The sequence below is a fragment of the Chaetodon trifascialis genome, chromosome 12, assembly GCF_039877785.1.
Source record: "Chaetodon trifascialis isolate fChaTrf1 chromosome 12, fChaTrf1.hap1, whole genome shotgun sequence".
NCBI classification, from domain to species: Eukaryota; Metazoa; Chordata; class Actinopteri; order Chaetodontiformes; family Chaetodontidae; genus Chaetodon; species Chaetodon trifascialis.
The window spans coordinates 4,694,798-4,715,151 of NC_092067.1; the positions used below are offsets into that span (position 1 = coordinate 4,694,798).

General features: G+C 41.5%; 1 protein-coding gene across 2 annotated transcripts in view; it reads right to left on the reverse strand.

Annotated features, from left to right (window-relative positions):
• The window catches only part of kalrna (kalirin RhoGEF kinase a), a 134,406-nt gene that overhangs the window by 74,377 nt on the left and 39,675 nt on the right, over window positions 1-20,354 (reverse strand). For both annotated transcript variants that reach the window (XM_070975728.1, XM_070975729.1), the window contains exons 3-17: window positions 19,977-20,091; window positions 18,097-18,289; window positions 16,812-16,985; window positions 16,601-16,684; window positions 16,289-16,420; window positions 15,095-15,217; window positions 13,074-13,196; window positions 12,495-12,686; window positions 11,480-11,611; window positions 9,078-9,176; window positions 8,842-8,973; window positions 5,260-5,382; window positions 1,247-1,438; window positions 858-1,027; window positions 75-249 (exon numbers count right to left, since the gene is read on the reverse strand). In XM_070975728.1, coding sequence (XP_070831829.1) covers window positions 75-249; window positions 858-1,027; window positions 1,247-1,438; window positions 5,260-5,382; window positions 8,842-8,973; window positions 9,078-9,176; window positions 11,480-11,611; window positions 12,495-12,686; window positions 13,074-13,196; window positions 15,095-15,217; window positions 16,289-16,420; window positions 16,601-16,684; window positions 16,812-16,985; window positions 18,097-18,289; window positions 19,977-20,091 — 2,159 coding nt within the window. The remainder of the gene's footprint in view (window positions 1-74; window positions 250-857; window positions 1,028-1,246; window positions 1,439-5,259; window positions 5,383-8,841; window positions 8,974-9,077; window positions 9,177-11,479; window positions 11,612-12,494; window positions 12,687-13,073; window positions 13,197-15,094; window positions 15,218-16,288; window positions 16,421-16,600; window positions 16,685-16,811; window positions 16,986-18,096; window positions 18,290-19,976; window positions 20,092-20,354) is intronic.

The following is a 20,354-nucleotide window of genomic DNA, read 5'->3' on the forward strand; positions in this document are numbered from 1 at the left end:
CGGTCAGACTAATATCAAGTACCTGTCAAAGTACTGTATGTCCACTTTGATACTGAACGAACATGCACTCTTACCTCTATAGTATACTGCTCAAATATGCGTAGCTGGAGAAAGATGTCCAACTTGATTTTGCGTTCGTGGAACAGCTCTTCCATCTGACCCTGGGCCTCGTCCAGCTGCTGGAGCACCCCCTGGATGTGTGCGATGGAACTGCAGTGAGGCGTCTTACTGGTTGACATGGCTGCATCTCTGTGGAAAGAGAGACAGAGGGAGATATTATACCATACTGGCCTGGGACAAGACCTCCCTCATCATATGGACCCACTCAGGTAACTTCTTTTTGGAGAAATATGTTGTGAGGGGAAGACAGACTCTAAATGACACAAAGTTGGTATATATGCTCTACATTTTGACATGATTTAAATGTGATTTCATATTTAAATTATAATAAAAAACAACTGAAAATCAGGTCAAATAAAGTAAATCTATGAAAATAAAAGACTTAAATAATCTATTTTAACTTAAAATATACACCACAGAATCTTCCCTCACAACTATTACATTACATCCCTTCATACAAATACGAGTAAGAGAAGGAGAAACAGGGAGGTCGAGACAGGAGCAGATATAAGAACTGTATTTATGCCGATATGGTAATTCATAATCTTATCTGAGTGGCTGTATGAATTAGACTTTTTAACGACTTCTTAAGGATGAATATGATTACCTGAGCTGCTCTATGATTCCTTTTCGCTCTTTAATAAGATTATGAATATGAATATCATTACCTGAGTCTCTGTATTAATTTTCTCCCTCTTGAACAACATCATGAATAATTACAAAAATGTTATTATTACCTGAGCTGCTGTATTAATTCCTCTCCCTCTTTAATCACATTGAGCGTTGCCTCCAGTGTGGCCGTCTGCTGCTGCTGAAACTGCTGGATCAGAGTCTGAACTGAATCCACTGAATCACAGCACACATCATCCAATAGCTGCTTCTGCAGCTCCTCCATCCATGACCACAGCTGGACACACAGACACAGTCAGAGACAGACAGACAGACAGACAGACAGACAGACAGACAGACAGACAGACAGACAGACAGACAGACAGACAGACAGGTTAGTAGATGTGTGATCCCTCCCCTAGCGTAGAATTATGGATTTTTGAATTTCTGTAAAAATGTCAGGCAGCAGTCTGAGAATGTCTTCCTTTTAGTGTTTGTATGTGTTTGCGTGTCGCACCTCCTTCGTGTGCGTGTGGAAGGAGACAGACATGTCCAGCAGCAGCTTCCTGTGTTCGACTCGGCGGACAAAGTCCTGGATTCGCACTTCCAGGTGTCTGGCTGCCTTATAGATTTCCTCAGGGTCGCACTCTCCGGTCTGAGCCAGCTGCTCAGCTGCCTCCAGCAGCTTGTCTGCATTAGTGTACGTGTTCTGACAGAGAGAGAAGGGAACAGCATCACATATATGTATACATTTTGTCTTATACCAGGGCCATGAGAAACATATCTTTGACTGCCAACAGTTCTTCTGCTTCATGTCATCTCTCACCAGTGAAACAGATGGTAACTATGGTAAAGTGACAACAAACAAACTTTTAAAATGCACAACATTTTCAGCACAGCTACTCACATTGCCTGTTTTAAGTGGTGTGGCATAAGTGAGATAATACACAAAAAGACAGGTTATTAGAAAGTTTAAGGCAAGGATCTTCACCTCCGCCTCATCCTATTATTTTCATAGATCTTTAAAAACTATATATCTATATCTATCTATCCATCTGTCTACCTTTCTTTATTTTTTCATCACCACCATCATACTAGCTTTCACATCATTGCTTAAAATAATGCTTTTTCAATTATGGCCTCTCGACCTCTGATGGTGTTTCTAACCTAATTTAATCATCTTTACCCCTAAACACCAGTGCACACATACAGTTGTATCCTCTTACTTTAAAATATCAATTCCAGTTTCTGTGAATCAACAGTATAAGGAAAGGGACTAAATCCTGTCTGAGTGTTAAAGCTCTCCACATTCACCAGGAGGACAAAATGGATTAGTGTCGGTCTATTCTGGTAAATATGAGAGATTATGACTGGAATATTTCACCTCAGGAAATATATTGCATCTGAGATGTTTGGGGGTGACTGGAGGTTGGGGGTGTGGTACAACAATGGAAAGATTGTGTTATGATCCCATTTATTAAAGAATATGAATTAGCATATTGGGGTGAAATCTTATAGTCTGGGTATTTCACGTTCAAGGGATTAGTCTGAAAAATGAAGATTATAATTTACATGAGATTATGACTCTTCACTGCATGACTGCTTTGGTTCAGGGTGAGGATTACACAAGGGAGATGACAGGAAAGCAGAATCATCCCTGTCACCTAAATATAGAAAGCCACACCTGACTTTTCAGGATAAAAATGAATGACTGAAGAAACGAATGAACGGATGAATTGGTAAACAAAAATTTAAGTAAATTAATAAAGGCAACTTTGTAAATGAACACACAGAATGAGAAAATATACAATGAAACTATCTGGAAATCAAAATCAGAAGAAGAAAAACAAAATCCGATGGAGGCATTTCATCAGGACTGAACGAAATTCCCTCCACATCAAATGTATGGCGGTGGAGGAAAACAAAATATCTCAAACGGGCAAATACAACCCATAATGTGTGCACTTCCATCTTACCTCTAGAGATGCAGTAGAAGCTCGACTTTTTAAACTATGGTCATTTTAAGCGTATAAACGTTCAATCCTGCATTCAGACCCAAAGCAGTTGTTGCCTGTAGATGCTTTTCTTCCCCCAATCAGACTCTACTAGTACTCTGTACTACTACTCGCGCAATTAGTATTACTTCTGACTACTGCAAACAGAGTATATTTCACAAATCTCGCTGTACTCCTTAGTGGCACCACTCTGAACCCCACCATCAACCTATTGAAGGCTTCACTAAGCTTTTCTACACTTTGTGTTTAGCAATATTCATAAACATACTTACATATTCATCTCTTGGCATGTATCTTAAATGTGTCATATTATGTATATTGCTAAGCGGAGCTTTTTACCAGTCAAACACCACCAACTGCAGAGAAACGCTAATGAAGGGAGAAAAATAAGGAGAGAGAGTGTTTGACCCAAATAATGCCAATCATCCACAGCAGGTTGTGAAGGTTAATCCTAATCCAGAGTGTAAACATCAGATTACTTCACTTTACTACACACTGTTTATAGGATTAACACTGCCTGATTTATAGGATTAACACTTTTCTGAAACTAAACTGACAACAGCAGAAAATTATTTATCAGGGAACTCTGACTAGGACCTGTCTGACTGGAAAATAGACTGTAGTCATGTTAGTCTTAGTCAGAGCTAGTCTTAGCCACTCAAAGCACTTTTACAACACCATTCATCCAGTCATGCACACATATTTGTACACTGGTGGCGGCCGTGTGCTCATTCTGAGTGGTAAGCATTCACACACACACTCTCACACCAATGGCACAGCATCGGGAGCAATTTGGGGTTCAGTATCTTGGCCAAGCGATGCCACTGCTGTGAGATTTGAGATGGCAGTGGACCACGTTTTTTCAAGAAATCAAGAGCAAGCAAACTGCTGCAAAAGAATGAATTGACTGACGGGATCTTAAAAAGGTGGTGGACTTCAGCTGTACGTAAGAGGAGGGAAAATGACAGAAAGACAAAAGGAGAATGACAGAGAGATGAGGAAGGAAGGATAAAAAGAGGAGAAATAAATAAGAAAAGAAGGGCTGTTCAGTGGAACCAAGTGTGTGTGTGTGTGTGTGTGTGTGTGTGTGTGCGCGCACGTGCGTGTGTGTGTGTGTGTGCGTGCGTGTGTGCGTGTGTGTGTGTGCACGCGCGCGTGCGTGTGTGTATGTATGTGTGTGTGCGTGCGTGCGTGCGTGTTGAGCTGCAGCTTTGGAGAGGCAAATAGAGAGAGGTCAAACGAGGTGATCAGGATGATCTAATCCTTACTGTCTCTGCTGCTATCAGAAAAGTCTGAACACACTGTCGTGTTTCCATCACTTTTGGGGACCTTACATGGACTGACGTTCATTTCCTGGAGAATGACTGTAACCAGGACCATTAGCCCCAGCTAACTCTAACCCTGACCTTACCCTAAAGCCTGTCACCTTAACCCAAGTCTTCACCCTAGAATGTAATGATTTAGATTATGGGGATTTGGGTTTTTGTCCCCATAAGGAAGGCGAGTCCCCACAGTGTGACTGTGTAAACAAACAGATACATGTCCCCGCAATATGAGTAATACATGTACTCATACACACACACACACACACACACACACACACACACACACACACACACACACATCTGCTCTCTGAGTACTTGTCCTTAAGACAAATCAAATCAGAGAACTGACAACTTCAATATAGAAGAATATCAAACGCTTTCACTTTGCTTCATCCACTTCAAAGCCCTTTAAAGCTTCAGCTGCATATGAACCTCTGCGTGTGCTTCTTTAAGCAGGCCTATCTGACAGTCTTTGTGCATAGTGCCCAACAGCAACTGTTTCCTAATTTTAGGACTCATCTAAAACTCGAACACAGAGTTTATTCATTGTTATTTACTATAGAAAGTATTCAAATAATTCCTTTTGCAGCACAAAGCCATATGTTTCATCACATTTTTTAAACCTTTGCGTGATCTTTAACACATGTCTTTGTTCTGTTTCCATCTCTGACTTGATAGACTACTGCACTGAAATTCAGGAATGGATAACATCTTCTGCAGATCTTTCAGGAAAGGCTTGTGACCATAAATGGTGATGTAGAAGCATGGCTTCATGCTTCCTGCCACCACCAGGCATGGTGGTTTTGAAAATTTGGTATTAATCAAACCAGATTACTTACAGATGTTTGCAAGGGAAGCGAATAAAAATAAAAAACAAACTACTAACTTTCTCTATGTTGCTCTATGTTGATGCACTGTGCTGGCCAACTCCTGAGCACAAGAAGTTTAGACAGTGACAAAGGTTTCATTTTGGGACAAACTGCACCTTTCAGACAAGTACACATGCAGAAATTCAACTGCAGTACTGAAAACATGACAGCATGAGAAGGTACAGGTGTTTTACTGTTGAAGCACAACAGCTGAGAGTATCTTCAGTGTAAGATCAAATCCTGCGGTTACAAACGTTCTTGCAGAGTGGTTTAATTCTATGTTTTTCATTGGGGAAGTGATACCCATGAGGACAGACTCACCTGAGCTACATCTTCAAAGTCGTCGTGTCTTTTCTGCAGAGCTCGGGCTCTGTGAAGAGATTTCCCGACGCCAGTGTGTTTGCTGAGGAACGCCTCGCCATGGTTTTCTATCCAGTCCATCACCTGTTTGAGAGAGAAATAATGATCAACTTCACAGCATCTCCTCGCACACACTTAGGATTAAATGTCACCTGCAGAAGCTTCCGTCCCTTTCTTTCCACAGTGAACAAAGAGATCAGCCTCAGAAAATGGCCTCAAACCTCATGAATTAAGAATGGAACAGATGAAACCTTCATGATCTGCGTGGGGAATTTAGGTCACTGCAGCTGTGAAGAGCAGGATGCTGACTATTCTGTACCTTACACGACTCGAGGCCACACGGCACCATTGATCTGCTCGGCAGACAGCAGCCAGGCACCAACACTTGCTTTGCTATTGTTGGTACATCTGTTGGATGTCATCTTTAGAATTTTCTACTCTCAGCTCTTAGTTCTGCGACTGTGTATGACAATTTTTTAGGCTTTAGCATTTTCTATTAGTGTTGACTTGAATAGTCTGAAACCTTTACAGGACACAGGTGATGCAGGTTGTACTGTATTTTCACAATACAGAATTATTTAGCGGTATGTTTAATGGAGATTTGATTGACTAATTCACTTTATTGCACTTTAAGGCTAACTGTGCATTGTATGGTTGGACGCCGCAGGAAAACATCTGCTCAGGACTTGCTATAAGAGGATGATAAATACCAGCTGACTCTCTACTAAGTGGAACTGGGCCTATGAATCTGCAGCATGATGTCAAATATCCTGAACTAGGCTAAACTAAGCTATAAAATAGGCTTATAGCTTATCTTATCTTATGTTTAGCTTAGATAAGAGAACAGAATATATATGCTGCTACAGCATAATGGAATGTAATGAACATGTTAGCAAACAGCTGCTTATTTACAAATCCAGCAGCTACAGAGTAACATTATCAATTACCCTCATCACACATCATCATATAAAGTATAATAAAATGTGATCTCATATTTTGGTGTTGCCTCATCCCTACACTGTACCTAAAACCAGTAGACAGTAATAACTCCTGCTCCAACGTACAATGTCGTCCAAGAACACATTAACACATCATCTTGAGGCGGATTTTTGGGCCTTGAAGGAACTGTGTGTGTGGATGAGCAGTGTTTAATTCATGACATCAGTGCAGTGTAGACAGTCCAGCTGGAGCCACAGAGGGGTCAGCAAAAGGTCACAACATAGACAAACTGAAGCACGCTGACTGCAGCTGGACTAGCTTTGTTTGAATGTGCAGCTAAAACTGCCAAGTAAAACTACATACCTAATATGCTCCTTCAGCCTTTACTTCTGCATCTCTCTCTTCCTCTCTGGGGTCACATATATCCTGTAGCATAACAACTCTGCTTGGAATAGACCTGTTTTCTGTGATTTATAGACGGCCGGTATGAGCTGACTCTCTCACTTGCCCGCCTTCTCACTTTCCAGGTATGTCTCTCATCCTCTGTGTGTCTGTGTGTGTGTCTCTGTCTCTGTCTCTCTGGGGTCTCATAGAAACTGATGCATGACGAGTAGCCTACAGTTGGCTTTGTTTTCAGTGAATTTATAAATGACTGACATAAGCTCCTCTTCGCTTCCGATTTTCTCACTCTCTCTCTTTGTCTTTTAACCTCTCGTAAACACTCTCTCACACTAACCTTAAAGACTGTTACTTTATCCAGCAGAGTACTGTGTGCTCTATATAAAGTAGCATTTAAAGTATCTTGGGTAACTTGGGTACTACAACTGTACTGCTACTCCTAGCTTCGACTTGTGGGATGTAATTTAGTACATACTCCAGTACTGGACTTAAATACAATTTTAAGGTTAGTCATAGTGCTTTACTTTACTTGAAATCAAACTACTCCACAGTGCGTAAAATAGCTACATCAGCTGCAACAGGCTGTTTACATAGTAATTAGCAACGAGAGAACACTACATAAAGCAGTGATTTAACAGTGACAGGGGGTATTCTGCTCCAATAGGACTACTCTTATGTTTGATACTTTCAAAAGCACATTTCACTGTTAATGCTTTCGTATTTTGAGATGCAGAACTTGTAACAGAGAATCTGAATACCTCCTCCAGCACTTACACTGGTACTGATGCTGCTGCTGATATTTATGGCACCAGTTATACTTCTGCTAAAGAAAATTTCTACTACTGCTTCTCCTGCTGGTAGTAACAGAGGTAGTTAAGGTAGACTGCAGTAGAATGAACACTATTAGGCTAAGAATTACTGCTACTCCTGTCACTACCTCTAGCACTATCAGTACAACAAGAGGATGAGCATGGCGGTACGAAGGAGAACACCTGAACTGGCTGACACATCTAAACAACTGCCCTACTAATTCTGTCTCAATGATAAATAGACCAATTAGCACGATCTCACCCCAGCAATCTGCTTTATTTTTCTGGGCGGATACAAATTTTAGCTTTTTTCCAGCTAAAATCAGTACTGAGCAAAAAAGCTAATTGGGTCTGTGTTTCCCAGACAACACATACATGGCCAAAAATCAAAGGTAAAAATGATTATAACAGAGTCAACGGATGGAAATCTCTTTAAATGAATTCATTCACAGATTTCTCTCATGTCCTTGTTTTTCTTACTATTTTCAACACACTGTATAATGTATCTCATGTATCTATTATTGTAGTGGCCAACAGGAGGCCCAGACTGGACTGGATCTGTCAGTGTTAAACAACAGGAGCTGCATCTCTGCGGTTGGATGGTATTGCCTAGGCTTGGCTTTTTTACATCAGCAACACTCCTTATTACTGTACTTTATGTTCATGTTTTTGGGGAAAAAAATGAGTGCACATGTGGACTCTGCTGAGATTCCAGGGGTTTCAGTAATGCCAGTGGTATTTGGTGGTACCTCATTCTTAGTGCATTACTGTCCACCCACAATCACATTAAAGAAAATAAAATAACACAGACCTCCTCCTCCCCACTGATGACATTCACTCTGCCGGTTAAAAATACCCTTCATAAAATATAGCTGTGATATTAAATTCTGAGCCCTTGAATATCTCTAAAACCTCCAGGAATCTATGCTGACACCTTTCCAAAACCACAGTCTGCTCGTCTGTGAAATATGAGCGCAGCAGAGATCCGCTCTGACCGTTTCATCTCAGGAATTTGCACATTACACACTGTTTAGCTGGGACGAGGAGACAGCAGAGATGAATGAACATGTTGTGGTGACTCTCATCTGTACTGCTCAGCACACAGACACACATCACTGCAGTCTGCTCACTTGATTACGTGCTTACATACAAGATTACATGCTCCGCTGTGGTTTGACAAAGCTTTCTGCCCTCATGGGTGTTTAAAACTCTCACAAACCCATTTCACAAAACTCAAACTACAATAAAATTTTACAATGTTGTTTTTCTCAGTTCTTAAAAAGCTTGTATTTTGGACAAAACTCAAAGTTTACATTGAATTGCGACAATATACTCTGAACATGCCTCATGTTCTCATTTCACTTCCTTGCTGTATGCTCTCTGCGTGTGTGTGTACCTGCTGGACATCCTGCTGGAACACACACAGCTGCAGTCTCTGGTGCAGTCGGACCTTTCGATGCTGCCAAATATTCTCGAGACGCCGTTGATGGTGGAGAACCTCATGAACCACATCCAGGATGCAGTGAACCTGCAAAATAACTCCAATATTAACAAGACAGTCACGTTTTTATTAGATATGTTTTTTGTAATTGGCAGAAGATGTCCAGATCCCAGGAACATAATGGCACTGACCGCTTTGGAGTAATTGGCAGTGGCTGTCAGCGATTCAGAGTTGCCGGGACTCAGAGGCCTCTGGAGGACGTCCAATAGGGCTTTACCATCCTGACTTACCTGGAAAGACAGACAGGTGGGCCACAGGGAGATTAGAAAGGGTACACGGAGAGACAGAATAGGTAGATGACACAGACTGAACAGACGACAGGAAACAGACAGATTTAGAGTGAAGCTGCTCTTTACAAAGAAGTTCAAATTAGAAATGAATTTTTAGAGTTTAAGCATTTTCTTCTTCTCCTCTGCTGTTTCCCTCTTCTCTTTGTTCTCTATCCTCTCCAGAACAAATATATACTTTCTAAAAAAGCTTTTCACTTCTTACTGCTAATTGCTAAATTATACATGGAAACACACCACTGAAACCTCTGCGTCACACACAAACAGCCACTCCTGTTTCCTCTCTGCATGGGCCATTTGGCTTTTTATTTTGCCTCGTGTTCCTTTTATATCTTGTCTTAATGCCTTTATGACTTATGTAAAGCATGCTGAACTGTCTTGTTGTTGAATGTACACACATAAACGCACCTTGCCTTGCCTGTGGTGACTGTTTTTATCACTGAAGATCATTTAGAACAAAATGATGATGAACTTTGATAATTCTGCTAGAGTGAGTCATTTCTGTTGTTGTAGGCTGGTGTAAAAACATCCTGCTGGTTCATTTTGTATGTGCATTTTATGAAATACTGTGTATGTTTGATGACTAATCAACTAATTGTTTCAGCACTACTGCTTTTATCTGAGATGGAACCTTTCCAGAAATTTTACTGGCTCCTGTAAACTGCAGGACTGGCACTGAAATGAAACTAATTAAGATGATTTATTTAATGAGATGCACAAAGGAGAGGGGATAAAAAAAGCTGTTTTTTCATGGTTAGTTACAAAGATGATTCAACACTGAGAACCAAGTGCCTTCATCAGTATGTAGAACACCAAACTGCATGAAGGAATTTGTTGTTTTAAAGGTTTGCCGAAACAAACGCTCTACACTGTTTCTGTCTCACTTAAAGCAACTGAGCAAAAAGCAGCTTAAGCACATGCTTACACACACACACACACACACACACACACACACACACACACACACACACACACACACACACGCCTGGCAGAAACACCTGCATCTTTACCTTCTATGCTTTTAATCATTCAAGGTGCATGTAATCACATTATTTAACAGGATGTTGTAGCTCGTCTTTTCTCATTCACATCAAACAAGAGGAGCTTCTGTGTCACTGGCAACCTAAAAGAAACTCATGCACTGTGACACACTTTCACCTCATTAAATAAATGCATCAAGTCAAGAGTACAAGATAAAAAAAATTCCTCGCCAGTCTCAGAGCATCACTTTTTGCAGCGCTCTCACATGAAACAGTGCTGTCATAGCTTGCCAAGCCAACGTTTCAGTCTCAGCATCTGCCCAACCTTATGTGTGTGTGTATATATAGGGACTTATCTTTTGACAGATAAGTATAAATTGAGCTAACACTGCAACAGCCTGTCTAAAGATAAAATGCCAGACGGCAGCAAAGAGCAAAGAAGAGAGGGAGTGTTCCCAGACTAACTTTGGTGGAACGTGGAGGGTTTTCAGACAGCAGATCTGGACGGTGCAGCAGCTGACCAACACCTCCCTGTCATCACCGCCAGCATCACTGAGCTGCCAAAGAGCAGCACTAAAAGCTCCCGAGGGAGAGACTCTGTGCTCTGGATTCCACATCCCTTCCTGAGAGGTACACTAATACTATTTTTGAATGATTTCCAAGATGCTATTTTAACATATGCTATCATCACAACAATCAGTGTCCATGACATAATTTGTACCACAGTGAACAGTTTTCATGGATTACAGTTTTTTCAGCTGTTAATTTTCATGGCATGCTCAATGTCCTAAAAGCTAAAATGTCTTGTATAGCAATCCAGGGACCATTTAAAGCTCAAGGCATTTCATATAATCATATAATTGCTTAACCGTGACTATCAACCACACAGACGGACACAAGTTTCAGCCCTCGTACACTGCACAGAGAAGTGGACACTGAGGCACACTGGGAAATACACATTTATAATGTAGAACAGTAAAAACAGACAGAAAATGATAAAAGGGAAGAAAGTACTGCCAGTAACTGACAGAGATGACTGTGGGCAGTAAACTGAAACTCCAGGCTACATAACTTCAATTTAGAGAGCAAAAGGCAATAAGACAGATGCTACAGCCCACAGTATAGTGTGAACATGTCAAATTGAATTTAGCTGGAGTATAATGCTGGCTTCAGCCTTTGTGACTTCACCATCCAGGTTCTGGTGGAAGCACATTAAACAGTGGCTTTCAACCACAAGGTCACATGGTCGCTGTGCTGTTGGTTTACCTCAGTGTAAGCCTGGGTGACCTGCTCATACAGGCTCTGGTGGCGGTGGATGGCGAGCTCCAGCTCCTGCATCTCAGACGGTAACCCTCCCTCACTGCAGACTTTACACCAGGCCTCCACCTCTGACAGGAACTGGATGCAATACGGACAAACACAGACAGTCATACAGTTTGTGCAGTCTTGTGATGCTTATTCTAAAAAGACTCTGAACATATGGATCGTACTTTAAATTAGTGTAAAATGTACTGTAGGGGTTTTTCACATTACAGTTACAGTTCTGTCTATTCTGTTCTCTCATTCATCACTGTAGTCTATAGTAAGACATCTCAACAACTGCTGGCCAGCTTGCCATGATATTAGCTGCAGATACTCATAAACCTTATGTTCTAGAAATGTGAAGACAGTCTTCACTTCTCTCGCTAACTCCATCATTTTTCACACTTTTCAATCATTCTGTCTGTACCACTGCCAGCTTTCTTTCACTTGTCTCTTTGTCCCATCTTGTCTTTCATCTTTCATCCTGACACTTTCTTGTTTCCCTGTTTTTCATTAGGCTCTTTCTCAGTCTCAGCCAATCCCCTCTCTCCCTCCACCATTCTCTCTCTCCTTCTTTTCTCTTGTCTTTCGTCTCTTGCTCTCTCACATGTACACTTGTAGCCAATGTCAAGGGCCCAGCAGGAATCAAACAAGTCCCATCTGTTGCCATGTCAACTGTCCAAGAATCAGCAGTGGAGCAGTTTGATCTATTAAATGTACTCAGACACCAAAAATGTCCCATTTACATTTTACATTCTGGATCCATGTCTGCGTACTGCAGAGAGAGTCCTAGATCAGATGGTTATCAGATCAGCAACCAAGCAACAGCAGTCTCACAGCAAGTGGAACAGCTTTTCCTCTAATGACAGCTTTTCCTCTAATGACAGAGAAGTGAAGGAAGTCCTTACATCAGGTTAGAAGGAAGGAGTACTGACGTTTCTCCACAACGTGGCAGATGTGGGTACAGATCTGATCTCACCTGCTCAGCCTTCTGGTGAAAGACAGATGACATGGCAAGGATGGTGGAGCGCTCGTCAAGTGCAGCAGCGAAACTTTTCCAGTCCTGATCCAGCTGACCTGAGATCTGTTTTATCTGCGTGGAGGCGTAGTGGCCGGCCTCTGCCAGGCGACTCGCCACAGACATGATTCTGTTGATATTTACATAGGCATTCTGGGAAGGAAAAACAAAAAAATTACTGAAATGCAGTAAGTAACCAACTGGTTGATCCTGCTGTCATCAGTGCAACTGGATTTATATAATACAGTGTCCACACATTAAAATATGGATAAATAATGTTGTTAACCAGCTGTTTCTTGGTAAATTTGAAAGATTTCTTCGCATTGACTTTTGAAATTGCTGTGTTAGATAAACTAACATGACCTGAGGTAAAAGTAAAGTAACTATATGGTTGTATTTGGAGTGTAGTTAACACTTCAGCCAGATAAAAAGGTCAACTAGCACAGAGCTGTGCGTTCATGCTTCTTCCTATCTCTGCAATCATGCACAGTGATGAACAGTGATGTAATAGGAGCATGATGTTCTGATGAAATTAGTTACCATGGAGTTCATGGCGAAGTGGTTATGTTGAGTCTGCAGCTCCACAGCATGTTGGTAACTTCGGCCAATCTCTGTGTGACTCTGCAGGAACACTTCCTTGTTGTGGCTGATCCAGTCAAACATCTGCGCACACACCACACAGCAACTTTAATAACACTGCAAACTAAGTCCCAGTTTTTTGTGTGTTACTGCCAGAACAGAAAACCTCACATTGGAACTGAAAGTTGCATCAGAAACAAATGGACCATCTGCAAACCATCTGTAATACATTCACTCACACACTCATTAGACAAATCTTAACTGAAGGTTCACCTAAAGGCTTTGTGATTGAAGGATCTAGATATGCTTGTTAGTGAATCTTGAGTCCTGAGTTATTTGTCAAACTACTGTCTCCAAGATCAAGAATGAACACTCATTCACATATGAAGCATTCTTAAGCAGCTGCTGTGACTAACCTGAAGTGTCTACAATAAAGGTGGTGAGTAAAACATCATCATAACTGAGTGAAACTGCAGCCAAAATGATATAAACAAAGCCCAAGCTGCAAAAAAACAAAGGAATTTTCCTTTGAAAGCACGAAACGTCATTTCCCCTTGTTGGCTTCATCTTTATCTGCTAATCCTAAGAGGCCAGGACAACCTTCAAGGTTGCATCTCCCTCTGAATCAATCTTAGCGGACAGATGGAGGCTGCTTGTGGTGCAGAGTAGTTACCATGGTTACCACATCATCCACACAGTCATTTCACTCGCTGTGATTCCACAGAAAGAACACCTCGTCAGGTCTGACTGTTTGCCTGGCTCAGCTGCCAGCGCTGAGTGTTTCCCACAGTGTAAACTCGTCCACCCACTCCCGCAGTCCCTCAGCATGGCAACACTGATGTGGACAAAACTGTTTTATTTTTTTCTCTGTTTGCTTTGCAGTAAATATTTACTGCTCCTGCATGTGGATTTCTGAGTGGGACAACACACCAAGTCCACTGACACCCATCTGTGTGTATGTGTGTATCCCATCAACAACACTTAGGACGCTTCCAAACACACGCAACCCTGCTGGCATGAGGCAGGGCCACAGGTTGACATGGTTTAGCCATCCTGGAGTACCACTGGCATAATAACCGGTGCTTATTTTTTAAAAAAGACTTTAAGCTTTGTCACCAAGATATATTGGTATTTATTAGGTCTGAAGATGTCAACAATCCCAGACAAGAATGATGTATGTAGGTATTTTCTGTTGTGTCCAAATATTATATTTTTGTAGTATTTCTTTCAGCTATTTAGCAGTGCTTATGTAAAAAAAAAAAAAAGCATTTCAGAGGTTGCAGTTACATGTATTCCTTAAATACTGACCCCATTCACATCAGAGAGCCCGATCTTTCTATATATAGTATTCTGGAATGAAAGTGAAACAGTTTTGCACGTGGTCTATGACAGGCTGGTATGTTACTGATGAATGGAATCCAAGCACTCACTCACAGCCACAGCTAATCACTTCGCTTGGGTAAATGAAGCAATGCTGGCTGGTTTTCCACTGATTCACTGCTGAATGTGTTCTGTTTATATAAACAGTACAGGCTATTTTATTTACACCACCAAAAAGGTTTCCAGGGAAATTTACAGTGGCCCAGATGTGAAAAACACATGTGAACAATCTCACATGTCCTAAAACTGGACAGAAGTTCAAATCCTGGATAGAGGTGAAGATGAACATACAGAGGGATGTGTTATTATTACAATGAACAGAAGGATATTTTTGCCAAACTCTGCTCTCAACCTTTATTCGACTCTGAGTCTATGTTTAGGCTCCCTTTTGGGATCTTACTGCACATCTGAATAATGCAGGAAAACATAAAAAAAGAAAACCTCGCTGAGGGCCCTCCTGCTGGAATGCAACATGTGAGTGTGAGTTTTGGCACTAATGTTTGGACATCTTTGAATCAATCCACTCCTTTGATCAACTTCTTCATGCAGCCCTGCTGATCATTTCTGCTCATTTAGTGACACCCAGCTCAGGTGTGACTCACCTTCTCTGCATCCTGTTCGAAGAGTCGCAGCTGGAAGCACTGGTCCAGCTTCAGCTTCCTGACGTGCCACATCTGATGGAGATGCTGCCTCGTGGAGTGGAGCTTATCCAGCAGACTGGCCACCTGGCAAAAAGCAAGTTTTAAGAATCGCTAGATGATACTTTTTGTGACGTCTTATCAATTTGGTGCCACTGGTCAGACAGGCAAGAAGTTTGATTGACAGTTCATGGTTCATGTTTTTATTTTAATCAAAACAACATTTTTGCATCAGTTCACATCATTTACAGTGAATCTGCATTTGTCTGCAGTCATTCATGTCTTTTCACAACATTTAAACCAACTCTTTGCAAATGTAGACTGACAGTTTTCAAAGCTTTTTAAAGCTCTCGGTTACATGTTATATTTCACCATGTCTCTCTTATATCCCAGACAGCGCTGTTGCAGGTCTTTGAACCGGTGGGTTGTGTAAGCAGGTAAAGTTTTCCCAGACATACCTCTAAATTGTCTGAATCTGACTTTTACATTCCATTCCACCCTGTTTGCAAAATATGGAGGTATTTCAAATGTATCTTTCAGTCTGCATATTAAATATTAAACTGCAAATGTTTACAGTTAACAGTGTGAACTTTATGCAATAAAGTGTGCATGTGTATTTGTTGGGGGCATCATCTGGTGAAATCATATATATATATATATATATATATATATTGTATATATATAGTGTTTTAGTGTTTTATTCTTAATTCTATATTCCTCTGCACAGGAATGCAATATTTGCTATTTAACAAGTATTTTCCAGTGGTTGTTTACATCATGTGGACAGACTCACTTCACAACCTCTTTTTCTCCTTTTCCTTGGCCTTCGATGCTGCTTGGGGAGAGCACTGAACTTGAAGCATGCTGCCTCTCTATCTGCCTGTTTTGGCACAGCATTTCTGATGTCTGTAATTTGTTATGAGTGTGCTTTGTTTGTGTATGTGCACCAGAGAGTAACAATAAACCATTTTGTTTTTTTTACAGTCAAGAAACTTTCAGTGGTCTTTGTATTGTTTCTCTCTGGGCCTGTTTAGGGGCCATTTTCCTCTTCTGTATCATGGATAAAATGTAAGTTTTGAATAGATGATATTGATGTGGTGTCCCATTAGCCATCTGTATTCCCAGCTGGAGTGAACTTCCCTGGGATGGGTGGCTTACCTTGGGCACCAAGCTCTGGAAGTCAGCAGAGCCTGAGATGCAGTTCCGCCCTGAAAAACCATCACTAGATCGAATACACTGCAGCAACCTCTGGCCTTCCCGATCCAACTCCTCAACTGGAGCCCTCAGCACCTACAGGAGAGGAGCGCAGTATGAGACTTACTTAAGCAGCTTTACATGATTCAAGTGTGTCTGTGATGATGAACTGTGTTGTTTACCACAAAGGTCTGCTCATGCAAAGGCAACTAACTGTTAATTTCTCTACATGTTTCTGCAGTTTGTTTCAGACTGTCCTGATAGGAGCTCTCCAACCTTTTTCTTCAGCTGCGTGTGCTCCTCTATCAACCGACGGGATCCTTCCACATCTGCAGGAAACTCCTTCTTGGAAAGAAGCTCCTGCAAAACACAGTACAACCTTCTCATTTCGGGATGGTTCCTTTAACCTTTGTAAACCAATCCAATCTCCCATTCATCTTTCCCTTGATTGGCCATTCATTCATCTGCCCATCTGTCCATGTCCCACCTGCAGATCCTCCAGTCTAGACAACAGGTGAACAGCGTTGGACATGAACTCCTCCAGAGAGACTCTCAGCTCCATCCACTCCTCATGGTTGTAATCCAGTGAGCCTTCAAAGTCGTCCGTCAGTTGGGAGGGATCCACCAGTTTGGCCAGACCTTCAACTGACACCATGCTGGTCTGATGACAGAAAAACAAACAAACAGAAATAAAAGAGAAATATCAAAATGAATGTTTTTAGAAGTGATCCAGGTTTTTGCCATATGTTCCAGTGACAGACACCATGCTGTCCTGACAGCAAGAAAATGAATATAAATAAATACCATCTGTATGCCAGTATGGTAAAATCCGGAGTGGAATGGAAGGGCTTGGGACACCTTCATAACTGGACGGGAATACTTTGAGAGTTGTCAGTTGACTACATCAGAAGTCACACAATTTCAGACTAAATTTATATAAAAAAAAAGTAGTCCGTAGACTGAGCTCTGAAAATGAATGAATTAAAAAGGTTTACATGTGCTTCCTCTATGTTAAACAGCATGGCCCTTAAGCAAATGAGCAAAGAGAGCTTGAACTCTGGAGTCCAACACTGTCAATGCTTAAACTCATCTGGAGAGCATACACTGCGACTGTGGAGTCGTCAGTCATTCAAAATATCTTTGGACCAAACTGTTTCAGGTGCTACACTAATCTATTAGCTTATCCAAATCAAGCCAAACAAGTTCACTTGCTCAAGTGAACCACGAGCTAACCTGAACCACGCAGTTTTAACCTTCCCGCTGACCTTAACTAAGCAACTGCAGCTACTAAACTGGACCATTAACTTAATTGAAGCAAACAGTTTTACTTGCAGACCTGAAACATTAGCTTACCTCAACCAAGTATAGTATTATGGGCTGATAAACTGGATCTTAAGCTAACATGAATCCAACTGTTTTAACCCTCAGTGAGGGCCAGGAAAAGACTAAATAAACTGGTCAGGAGAGCTGGCTCTGTCCTGGACTGCCCTCTGGACACCATCAAGGAGGTGGGAGGGAGGAGGATGTTAGCCAGGCTGACATCGATCATGGACAACCCATCCCACCCCCTGCATGAGGCATTGGGGGGCTTAAGCAGCTATTTCTATTCTATACCCTGTACACTTCTTTATTTTGACCTCTTTATGCCACTGTGCTTGCTCTTTGTAATACTTGCTGCCTGTAACGACTAAATTTCCCCAGTGTTGGATCAATAAAGTCTTATCTTACCTCTTACTCTAATCTGAAATGAGAAAACAAGGAAGCCCACTGACCTCAAAGGAGAACTTTGCACTGCCGAAATTTGTCTTCTGTTTCTGCCAGAAGTTGTCTGGTTTGATAATGAGTGCCACACAGATCTCAGCCGGGAAAAACTCCTGCAGTGTCTTCAGCAGAGGCTTGATCAGTTCCCACTTGGAACCTCGCATGTCGATGATCACAGTGAAACCACGTTTACATACATCCTCACTGACAGGAGACACAGAATCAACAGCAGAGATGGAACGTTAGAGGATGACACATGGACGTGGAAGAAAGGAAGCACACAGAGAGACAACGGAGAGGTTCAGAAGATGTAGAATAGCTTGACAATCTATTACATCAGACTAACTACTGAGAGAAACCTGCAGTGAACCAGTCTAAACTGTAGTCTGTACTGATCTACAGCATGAGGAAGAAGAGGAGCTAATGAAGTTGCAGTCAGTCACTGACGGCAAAACAGTTGCTCATTTTTTAAAATATGCCTTTTGACGAGAACATGCAGAACAGACATATATTACATGCACAACAGAATCAACAGTTAACAATCAATAACAAATATGCCTCCACAGTCTCAGCTGCAGTTTCCTCATCAGCCAGCCACAGACATTCTGAACACAGGTGTGTTCACAATTCCACACACTTGCATGCAGCCTCTATTAATATAAATTCAACAAAAGCACATCCATCAATCTGCCTCAGGGAGGCACAAGCTCCACTCGTCACCATGGAAACAGCAGCTCGATTAGCGGGAGGAATCAGAGCAGGGCTGATTGGGATCAAATGATAACACATATTTGGGGCTAGTTTTGTGTTCCAGTCAGCAGGTAAATTGGAGTTGCAACCAGAGAGTAGATTTAAAACTCCCCCTGTTGTTACATTCAAGGACACTCTGTCATCTGATAATTTGGTCAACTCATGAAAAGCTTCTTTTTATTTACAAAATTCTATGATTTATTGGGCTTTTTTCAACTCATTTTCAGTCATTACAGCTTATCGGTGCTATGCTTTCAGGCAGATAGCTATTGATACTTGATGTCAGAACGTCATCGAATGAACCACCAGGGAGTTTTACAAAAGATTCCTGCTTGCAGCTGCACCGTACCATGAATATAATCTGTTTCTGACCCAAAAAACTCAAAACTTGTTGGATGTCATTGCTAAAAAATTCAATGATCTAATGACGCACAAGAAGATAGGAAATCCATCCAAAGCCTGATGACACGCTTGTCACGAGTAATGTCAGATATAGAGTAGGTGAAACAGTAAGTAAGGAAATAGTGCTAAGAAATATTGTTCCATTGTTTAGCTAGACTTCTTTCTGTTTTCACTTCTTCCTGCTGGCTGGGATGCTACAAAGTGCTACAAATGATCGGTGTCATCATCATCATTTTCATCATCAGGAAATTCTTTTCGTGCTACTCAACAAATTGCTAAAATTAGATGTAAAAAATTACCCCAAACTGATGCAAATCTTTTATTCCATTTTTTTTACAAGGCATGTTACTGGAGAGTGCAGTGAGGGGCAGCAGGAGTAAATGGACTTGAAGTGAAGGGTGACGGACTTGCTGCTGTCGGCTGCAAACACTGCAGCTTTCATGCTGATGCAAATCAAACGCTGCTCTCAGTCTGCTGCCGGGATGCAGGAGAAAGGAGTGTTTGATTCCACAGTGTGAACAGCACTGAAGCACTCCACATGCACTTCACCCTCCACTTCTCCCTTCTAATATCTGTCACACAAGTCCAGTTCACTAAACATGATTGTCCTGAAGCACAGATCTGAACGCTACTCGAGTGTGTGTGTGTGTGTGTGTGTGTGTGTGTGTGTGTGTGTGTGTGTGTGTGTGTGTGTGTGTGTGTGTGCGCGCGTGTGTGTGTGTGATGGCACCGTGTGTACCTGGGAACAGTAGACAGGTAGGTTACCAGCCTCCTCAAGTCTTCCTGTTTTATTCTGTCGTGGTTACTCCTAGCAGGAAATGTCAGGATTGGTCCTCCTCTTTTGTCTCGCCCACCTGTCCATGCACACACAACTGATAAGCTTGATGTTCAATATTGCTCCATACTGTATGCAGTGTTTAAAAGGTATTCCTATTTTTATCATAAAATTTCATAAAAACATCAAATGCATCACAGACTTCTATCCTGCGAACTAGGTCTTTCATTCTTCATTACTATGAATATTGAAGTAGTAGCATCAGTTGTTGCAGTAGTATAGTAATAGCAGTACTAGTGATGGTGGTGGTAACAGTGTCAGCAGTGGTAGTGGTAGTACTAG